The 10,967-nt window shown below is 29.0% G+C and overlaps 1 protein-coding gene across 1 annotated transcript; it reads right to left on the reverse strand.

Annotated features, from left to right (window-relative positions):
- Nucleotides 1-2,499: 2,499 nt before the first annotated feature.
- On the reverse strand, nt 2,500-9,833 carry LOC107430487 (beta-amyrin 11-oxidase). Its single transcript, XM_048464446.2, has 8 exons — nt 9,462-9,833; nt 8,375-8,858; nt 7,471-7,734; nt 6,962-7,051; nt 6,381-6,459; nt 6,176-6,282; nt 5,059-5,180; nt 2,500-2,822 (listed from the first exon to the last, which is right to left on the reverse strand). Exons 1-8 carry the CDS (start codon nt 9,683-9,685, stop codon nt 2,729-2,731), a joined length of 1,464 nt encoding a protein of 487 aa, XP_048320403.2. The 5' UTR covers nt 9,686-9,833; the 3' UTR covers nt 2,500-2,728.
- Between the last annotated feature and the right edge of the window lie 1,134 nt (nt 9,834-10,967).

Raw genomic sequence — 10,967 nt, forward strand, 5'->3', positions numbered from 1 at the left:
TGGAGATCCCCTAATACTGTTAAGTGCATATTCTTGACCTCTCTATGCTTTTTGTAGCTTATATTTACCCTATATTTTTGCAGACAGTCATGTTGAATTTCTTTGGTTTTGTAAACACGTGTAATCCCTTCATATTTAGATTTGATACATTGCCCGATAACCCAGCCATTCGCCTGCTTGTGTTCTCAATGCACGATATCTAATGAGCAAGTGTATACATTATCAAAAATTCTCATAACAAATATTTCTCCATTTTTTAATTTGGTCGCACACAGTCGTCATTTACAAGTATTTTCTAAACACACAACCTCATACTGTTGTGTAGTTGATCGTGTAACCATAAATTCTTTATTTTCATGCATACAATAGATACTCAGTTTATTCTGTAAGTCACGTTTGTTGCAAAATATCTGTCCAACTACAATGCTCTCACAGCCTGTGAACTTTAATGAAAATATGACCATAGAACCACTTTTGTTATTCGATGATAAATGGTCACTTGTAGCACAATGAACTCTAACATCATCAACTCTTTCGTTGTTCATTTCAGGATGCACATCATTATTATTGTCGGGGCAACTCATGTTCAAAATCTACATCATTATGATCAATATCATCCGACTGAAAACTATCATCAACCCCTGCTACATTGTAATTCTCATAATGACCAATATTATGCAACTACTTATACTCCTCTTTGTTAGGAAATCTTTCGACGCAGTCACCTCCAACATCAACTCCTTCATGGATGTTAAATGATGTCCAGGATCTACGAACATCAACTTGATCTTTATACTGAGTTTCATGAACTATAATATCATGAAATGTACCCTCAATAGGTTCAGAATTGGGAACTTATGGTATACGAATACCAATTGGAGGACGAGCAAAAAAGTGATGATTACTTCCACTATCCGAAGCGAAGGCTGTTTGATGAACATTTCTAGATATATGTTCAACTTTCAAAATTACCTCAACATACAATGGAGGTCGCATCATTGTCATCCCTCCATTCCTCTCTTCTGAAGAAAGCATTTTACATCCCTATCATTGCGTATTTCTATTGGATCCAACTTTTGTGCAGATCGTCCATATATTCATTTTAGCTTTAGCAAATTTTCATTTCGGTCTATATCAATAAAATTGAAAATTTCCTCCTCTAATTCTGATTTTGTGTATGTTTTGTCAATGGAAACCATTGTATTTTTATCATTTTGATACTCCCAATTCCATTGTATAAAACCGCAATTACAATATCATCATCTTCCATTTTACTACAAAATTAAATGAATAACGTTAAACTAAATTAATATGTAAAAAATATGAATAATACTGAATAAATATATTAACTATCTAAAAAAAACATCTTCTATTTTTTTTTCGCCAAATATAACATTTCTTATTGGAGAAAAATTAGCGAAAATCTGGTAGAAAACTAGTGAAAAAGTAGCGAAAAACTAGCGAAAACTGACAACTGTGGGAAAATGGTGAAAGTTCATCTTTTTCGTCAATTTTCCTCCATTTTACTTGTTTTCACGATTTTTTCATTTCTACATAATTTTTCCCCCATTTTCACACCATATGTCATCTATATATCTTTAAAGTCAAATATAACAGCTTATGAACTAATTTATTACATACCTATATTAAAAAACTTTTAAAAAATACAAAAAAAGGGTAAAAGAAAAACTATTGAGAGAAAATATCCATATAGCATCAATGTTTCATCTAATAAGAGAAAAGAAAAAATTTTTACCTGAGCTTAACTTCAAAAGTTAGAAAATACAAGAAATAGAAAGTGAGAGTAGATGAGATGTGAGAATGCTTCTTCTTTTTTTTTTTTTTTTTTTTTTTTTTTTTTTTAGGTTAACGGGTTGTTTGAGGAAGGAGATAAACTTATTTCGTAATTTTCAATTTAGCCAAAGGTATTTTTATCCACAGTTGGCTAGATTAAAAAAAAAAAATTACTGTTTTTCTAGAACAGATTAATAGAGTGGCTATTTTTCAAAAATACCCAATTTTATAGTAGACAATCACCTATTTACACTTATCATTATTATTATTTCTATTTTAAAAATCTATTTACACTTTATTGTTATCATTTTTGCAAGTGTTAGGTTGTTTATACTTTTGGAACTGCATATTTGCTTTCAAATTCAAACTGCATTTGCAGATTTTTCAAATAAAGTCTTAAATTTTGAATCCATCCAACCACCTCCACCCACCCCCGCCCCCCCCTTTTGCATTTGTAGTTTCCTGTTTCAGTGAATATGATTAGGAATTTTACAAACTTGGAAATTTGGATGTACTTTTACGGTTTTGTCGCAACGATTATTTACTTGTACTACTATTAGTTGCCCAATTCCTCATCACCAATAATGATATTTCTCTGATAATGCCTCCTTACAGACTGGATTATCACACCGACTTTATAAATTTAATTACTGTTTTCAACACCAATGAATTAGTATAATTTTTCAACATAAAATGGGTCAAATCTGATGACAAAATATATAGGATAGTTCAATTATAGTAATAACATGCCGCCAAGAGAACCATTATTAATTGTTTTTCCAACTGAAACTACATGTAGAATAGCAATATTAACTCCACAGATACATAATATATATAATACATATATATATATATATATATATGGATCCGTACCTTATAAATCTAATATTAGTTATACCAATTAATTAAGTTTATCAATATATATATATACTAATTAAGCCACTTTTATTACTCTTGCTAGGCAGTTATCTGTAGGCCTCGGTACTGTCAAGTAAGTCACCGGGCATTTGGGATTAACTCTCTCAAGCCTGCATCGCAAAAAATAAATAAATAAGAATAGAATGTTTACAGTTACAACCATAATAAAATAAAACCATATTTATGAACCCCTTATTGTCATCATTAAGATCATATTAATAACTAGTAGGGCATGTTTTATAGTAAAATAAATAAATAAATTAGGGTTTGACCTTCTTGTTTGAAATTTGTTTTCTAATCTCTGTAGGGCAACCTAAGTATTTAAGGCATTATATTCTCAAGAATTGACCAGAGATCAAATCCTCTATTTCCAATAAAAGTTCGAAAAAAAAAAAAAAACTATTTTCCTTATCCCTAGTAATCCAATTACACACTGAAAGGTTTTAAAAGACGCATAGCATCTCAAATGATGAGATCAAGTCTCAAGTTTTATGAGCATAGATGTGCCTATGTGAAGTCTATGCAAGCATATATGAAGTCTGTGTATGACTATGCAAAGCTTAGACGTAAAAAAATGTTTTGCTATTATGTTATTATTTTAATTATTATATGACCACTAAATTATAAAATAATTCATTTTGAATGTCAATATATATATATATATATATATATAAAAGATTATTGCACATATAGTGGTAAAAAAACAAAAAATCTACACCACCATTATATGTGCAATAGATATAAACTAGAAAGTATCTAATTATAATAAATTTATAGAAATTCATACTTTTCAAGTTTTCAATAAAAAAATAATTTTAATCATATATATTACAAATCTACAGTTACTTAATATAAGATTATAGTGGTAAAAAAAAAAATCCAATTACACACTGAAAGGTTTTAAAAGACGCATAGCATCTCAAATGATGAGATCAAGTCTCAAGTTTTATGAGCATAGATGTGCCTATGTGAAGTCTATGCAAGCATATATGAAGTCTGTGTATGACTATGCAAAGCTTAGACGTAAAAAAATGTTTTGCTATTATGTTATTATTTTAATTATTATATGACCACTAAATTATAAAATAATTCATTTTGAATGTCAATATATATATATATATATATATATATATATATAAAAGATTATTGCACATATAGTGGTAAAAAAACAAAAAATCTACACCACCATTATATGTGCAATAGATATAAACTAGCAAGTATCTAATTATAATAAATTTATAGAAATTCATACTTTTCAAGTTTTCAATAAAAAAATAATTTTAATCATATATATTACAAATCTACAGTTACTTAATATAAGATTATAGTGGTAAAAAAAAAAAAATCTACATCACCATTATATGTGCAATAAATATAAATTAGCAAATTTATAATTATAATAAATTCATAGAAACTCATATTTTTCAAGTTTCCAACAAAAAATTAATTTTTATCATATATATTACAAGTCTATAATTACTTAATAATTCCTAAATTAATATACACTTTTAATATATTGTTTAATTCTTTATAGACTCCGATTCAAGATCTTCTTCTTCATATATTATATTTTTACTCTTTATTTTACCCAAAAAAAAAAAAAGAAAAAAAGAAGAACAAAACTTACAAGTTTCCATCTATCTTTTTCATTGTTTGTTATCTTTTATTTTCTTTTCTAATTACTTGTGAATTATTATTTAACTTTTTCTTTAAAAAAATGAAAAATTGAACAAAAATGCTCACGCGTTGTCAAGTATTAGACAATCAACATAGCATAACTGCATTTTTCTAAGCCTTGTCATTATGACAAGCTTTATCTAAATGCATCACACCTAGACATATCGTTTAAAACACTGCTATCGTTTGTATTGAGTCATTCTGTATTAAGACATACCATTCTCATTCTATTATATTAACAATTTGAAAAAATTATTCACACTATGAGCATAGCATGATGGGTGCACCCTCATTATCTAGTGATTTAAGACATCTCTTTTTCAAGGAGGTACCAAGGATTCGACTTCCCCAGTGGTAGAATACTATGAAGGGAAGTTGGTCATAAATTATCAATAAGTATGAAATTGATTCCTTCTAAATTCATGCCCAAGTGGTTAATGAAGACGGATTATAAATTTGTTGGCAATGTCTACACTGGTTTGAATCTAGCTCGGCCAAACAATTCACGTTTTGTTTTGTTTTGTTAGGAAATAGATAAAACTTGTCTTCCAAAAAACTATTTTTCATTTTTGTCTAAAATAATTTCTGCAAGAATGTATTTTAATCAAATATAAAAAGAATTATTGGTAAAATAGTATGAAGTGTGACAAAGAACCAAAGGGCACTCACCTATAATTAAGCAGGAAATAATGAAGGAAAATGGAAATCTCAAGCTTGGCCAGATCGCTTCCGGGGCAATATCTGCTACCCAACCCAAAAGGAATGGACGCCCCTGGTCTTGGTCTAACATTCTATTCTCAAGTAAATAGAACGACAATTAATAAAGGAACTTATATTCATAAAAAGTACACTAAAACTGAAAAATGAGAGAGAGAGAGAGAGAGAGAGAGAGAGAGAGAGAGAGAGAGAGAGAGAGAGAGAGAGAGAGACAAAAAATAAAAATAAAAAATAAAAAAAAATTAACCCCTAGACTGTACTTTGCATTTTCCCCTTTAAACTACAAAATCTCTCACACAGCCCCCTTAAATCCCTCAGGTGGCCTCTTCAACCATTATTATTTCTATTATTTAAAATCCAAACTTAGATGAGGTTAATGAAATTAATCATACACGATTTTCATGCCTAATTTAAGAAATTGTTTTACCCTTTTTATTCTACATTTGAGCAATGCATATGGCTAATTTTATCAAATCTATTACAGAAAATTGCATGATTTGACCAAACTGGCAGAAAAGTTATAGGTGCATGGGCAATATGTGGGGCTTTGTAGTTGCTAGAGAAAAATACAAATAAAACAAATATGAATTTACACTGTATGGGCTTGATTATTACAAAAGACCACATTGGATTAGATGGATTCAAATTGAACTTAATTTAAAATAGTCTAAATGGATCCAATATAACATTGAGTATTTCTACTATGCGGATGTTGTGAAAATACAAATACAAAATACTATTGTTGTGCAATCGCTTCTATTTTCAATTTTATTTGCAAGTTTCTATAATGCAAATAAAATTTATATATATATATATATATATATATATATATGTATGTATTATAAATAATGCTACAAATATCACATAGTCTATTAACATATTTATTAAAAGTATATATATTATTATTTAATTAGTTGATATATTAATATAATCTAAAAATGATCAAAAAGACTCTTGAATAGATAAATATTACTAAATATAAACACTGTACTAGATAATGCATGTAATATTATTTATAATATATTATAAATATATATACACACTTAAATAAGCATCTATGAATACTTACATCCCATCTCTCAGGATTGAATTCAAGTGGGTCAGAGTAAATTTCAGGATCCATGTGAACACCTCTGGACCATGCAAAAACCTTCCATCCTTTTGGTATAAAATAACCTGAAAAATGTAATTATTTTATTTTAGCAATAATGTTTTGCATTATACAAGTATATATTAAAATATATATAATACTGGTTACTGGTGCGAGGACTAACCATTGATATTGACATCGGCTATTGCTTCTCGGAAATTTGCGAAGACCATGTTAGTTTGTCGCAGCATTTCATCAATTACCTTAAATTATGAACATTTCCAATGTGTCAGAACATAATTAAATACGCAATCGACCACTTATTGGGTTCACTATAGCAGCAATATGATATGACATACATTTTGAAACTTGAAATGCACATGTATAGTAAAAATCAACCGATTGCATCCTATCAAATAAAAATTATTTTTCTTTTGTTTTTTCATAATCTTAATATATAATATAATTAATGCGGTTGATATCGATAATTAGCTTCCTACTTTTGCCTATTACCACAAAAAAAAAAAAAAAAACAAAAAATCCTACTTTTGCCTAGCATTTATTGTCCCTTAAATGCTGCGACAAGAAAAATTATTGAATTTTTGATTGACATGATTCCTGAAAGACTCCCTATGCCAGAGTTGAACGAAGAAACAAAAAACAAAATTAAATGATTATGTAAGATAAAGAGAGATACTGACACACACAGACAAAGATCGATAGATATAGAAAGATTAATGTGTATATGTATACACATATATGTACCTTAGCGAGATATCCCATTTGTTTAATTTCCTTGAAAGTCAATCCCTTCTGGTCAGGTGGTCTATTTTTTATGATCATCTCTTGCTCTTCCTGCGAAACAATTACGCATATCAGAGGCATATTCACAAAAAAAGAAATAATAAAAAATATTGATTGGTTATGCCATATGAACAGTTTTATATATTGAGAAATTTATAGAAAAAACTGGGAGGCTGTTATCTATAATTGTCATATTTCTATGATGGAACAGTTGTGAATGTATAGCTTTCACAATCCATCTTTATAAATTCCTTACTCGATCAAACCCAGCAATACGAGAGCTAGACATATATATAGATATTATTGGAAAATAGTTAAAAATGTTATATATCTTCTATTTCCAATTGGTAAAAATCCTCTCATTTAGCTATTCTATCTCATGGATATAGAAGATGCATATAAGAGCAATTCTCATTGATTTAGATCAAAAAAAAAAAATTGCAACCTTAAAAAATAATAAACTTCCTAACCTTAGCCTTTTGAAAGACACGAGAATGGTCGGTCAAGAAAATCATTCCCCAAAGGGTACCCAAAACAGAGCTTTCATGACCAGCTAACAAGAACAATAGTAGCAGATCTATTATGTCCTCGTCTCCTAATTTCCGACCATCTTCATCTTCTAATGCCATTAGAGAATCCATCATGTCTTTCCCTCCTGTTTTTCCCTTAACATTTGCGTCTGCTCTCTTTTTGTCCAATACGGCTTGAAGGATCTTCACCAACCTTTTCCGCGACTATCATCAAACGGGGCAAGAGAATTAAACCATGACAAAAGAAATGTTACAGTAACGAAATAACACTCGTCTTATATATATTTAAAATTACACGAAATTCAACTGGACTATTTTCAAGTCTTCACATAATCGGTTCTACATTTAGTACAATTTAGTCTTGCATATGAAATGGACTAATAACATGCATTTTAAACATTGAATAGCGCAAGGAATTAAACCATGACCAAACAATAAAAAATAAAAAATAAAAAAATATTAGTTAACAAAATATGATGTACCCATATTATATTTAAGAGTTTTTTATTTCGTCAGGAAATTGTATTAAATTGAACTGAACTATTTTCACAGGTAATCGGTTCTAAATTTAGTCCAATTTTAGTCTTGTATATGAAATGGACTACTAACGTCCTTTCTCATCAATCATCATTAAATAATGCAAGAAATTAAACCATGACCAAAAAAATAATAATAATAATAATAGTTGTATCTAACAAAACAGGATATAGAACTTATATTAGAATGAATTGGACTATTTTCAAGTCTAACATAAAATTGGTTTCTAAATTTAGTCTTGTGTATGGAAAATGGACTCATACCATCCTTTCGTCATTAATTGTCTTTTTAGTAACAAAATATTTACCTGGAGTGCTCTATGGAAGGCGAATCCAGGAAGATTGATATTCAAAGAGATCAAACCGGCATGTAAATCGGTAAACAAGATTTCCATCTCCCTCACAATAGCATCGTTATCATCGGCCCCAATGAAAGTGTGCGTGATGAACTTAAAGACGACGGTTCTGAGTTCGGCCAAGATATCGATTGGGCGGTTCATGCTCACCCATTCTTCTAGTGAGTTAATGGCATTGTTCTCAACATGAACAATGTAAGAAGATAGCGCCTCATGGCCATTAAGTACCGGAGTTACTAGGCGGCGAACGCGCTTGTGCTCGGCCCTTGTAATGCTATGAAGTGATCTTCTACCTCCTAGAGTTTTGCTGGTTTTTGGATAACCAAGAATGAAATGCTCATCATCGGTCAAGATCTGTTTGCATGTCTCTGGCGCTGAGACTACAATTGCTGGGCTCCAGAACAAGTGGGTCTTGTAGATTCCTATTTTTCCATATCTAATATTTGTCCAATATGAAACAAAAAGATCAAATTTCTAAATCGATAACTAATACTTGAGTTCAATTTTACTCCTGAAGTACAAAGTTTATACTTGTTACCATATATATATATATATATATATATATATGTATGTATATATTTGTCTCTATATTTAGTAAATAATTAGTACTTTTTAAGTGTGATGGAAACTCTAATGAAATACTACAAAGAAAATTTCATGACCCTTGTTACCATAAACTTTATTAAGTCAAAATAAGTTTGATAACTATACACTAACAGAAAATTCCATCACTCTTATTACCATAAACTTTGATAAGTCAAAATAAGTTTGATGACTACGCATTAACAAAATGAAAAATGAAAAGTGAAAAAAAAATAATAATAAAACTGTTGCCATCTTATAACTAAATCTGTCTGCTAATAACCAAAAATTAATTTTATTTGTGACAAAAGAAAAGATTTTGATTGCTAGTGAATACAAGATGCGTATTTTTTGTTCTAAAATTCTGTTCTGCTCTTTGTTCTAGTAAATAAAATAATTACTCAAAAGCCAAATAGTTTTCATAAATTTTCTGTGAGAGAGAGAGAAGAGAGAGCACCTGGAAGAAAGATTGGCGATGAAAGAATTAGGGTCTCCATAAATATAAGTTTTGAGGAAAGTAGGCATATTCCCTATTATAGGCCAACCCATGTCACCAGGAGGAAGAGGGTTTCCCTTATTCCCTTCTTTAAAGCCATAATACCAGTTATTGAAGTTCCTCACAATCCCAAATACAATAACATATCCACCCACTAAAACTCCAGTAATCCACAACAAATCCATAAATATGATCTCCAATATTTTTCTCTATCTCTTTCTCTCTCAATCTTGGAAGAATAAGAAGAAGATCATTCAAAAGCAGTGAAATATATACTATGGACTTTCAAGTGGGTAGAGAGCAAGATTACTCTAGCTTGCTACCGAATGAGAGTTTCCAATTCCATTTAAAGAAAAATGGCACGTGGAACATAAGTGGCCAGATAAAAAAGATCTAGCTATTATATATATGTACTTCGAGATCTCCGTTCTACAACAATTTTTTTTTTAAGTTTTTTTTATTGGGGGATAATTTTTTATTTTAAATTTCTCACCTAAGTAAAAATAATGGTTAAAATTATGATTTTACCTTTCTGAAACTATTAACTATACTACTATACCACAACATTTGTGACAATGGCTTTTAAATTATAGTTTTTATATTATTTTAGTTCAATTATATAATTTAAAAGTGAGAAAATTTTAGCAGCAAGTCTTGAGTTAAACTCAAGACATAATATTGGGTTGTCTAAAAGGAATGTCAGTAAAAAATACCAGTTTTTTTTAGGAAAATACTTCATTGAACTAAAATGATGTAAAATAACATATTGAGCTGCACTGTCAGCAATTTTACAGTTTGAGGACTAAAACAAGAAGTGTCATAATTTTTTTATTATTTATTATTTATTTATTATTGCAAGGAAGTATCATGGTTTTTGTAGATAAAATTATATAAGCCCTAAGGATAGCTATTATAAATTAATTTGCTTAGTTTTTTTTTTTTCTATGATCTATTTCATATAATTTATCTATAAAAATGAATTATTATGTAAAATTAATAATAAAATAATATTAATTGATAAAGATCATCAATTTATTATTTGTTAATAATTAATTTTAATATAAAATATTTAATTATTATTATTTTTTATTAAAATAATAATTTAAATTATTATTTAAAATATATAAATTTTTCTTTTGCCAAATTAACTAAGTAAAACAAACATATACAACCAAATTTCTTCTCGTGGTAGGATTGATATTTTTCTAGAGCACGACAAACAAAGTATTTATTATGAAAAGACAAAAGAAAAAAATAGTAATAATTGTCCCTTTCTCTGTGAATGTACCAGCCGGACAGACTACTGCTCTGCTCTATTATTTTTTGCTAATAATGCATCCCAACAGTCACTCTTAAATATATTAGTTTTTTTGCTAATAAATAGTCTCCTAATTAATATCGATGTAAATGCACTCACCGACTCTGGTAGTTGATTTTATGGTCATGGGCCTGCCTCAAGGCACTATT

This window comes from Ziziphus jujuba, chromosome 6, assembly GCF_031755915.1.
Source record: "Ziziphus jujuba cultivar Dongzao chromosome 6, ASM3175591v1".
In the NCBI taxonomy this organism is placed as follows: Eukaryota; Viridiplantae; Streptophyta; class Magnoliopsida; order Rosales; family Rhamnaceae; genus Ziziphus; species Ziziphus jujuba.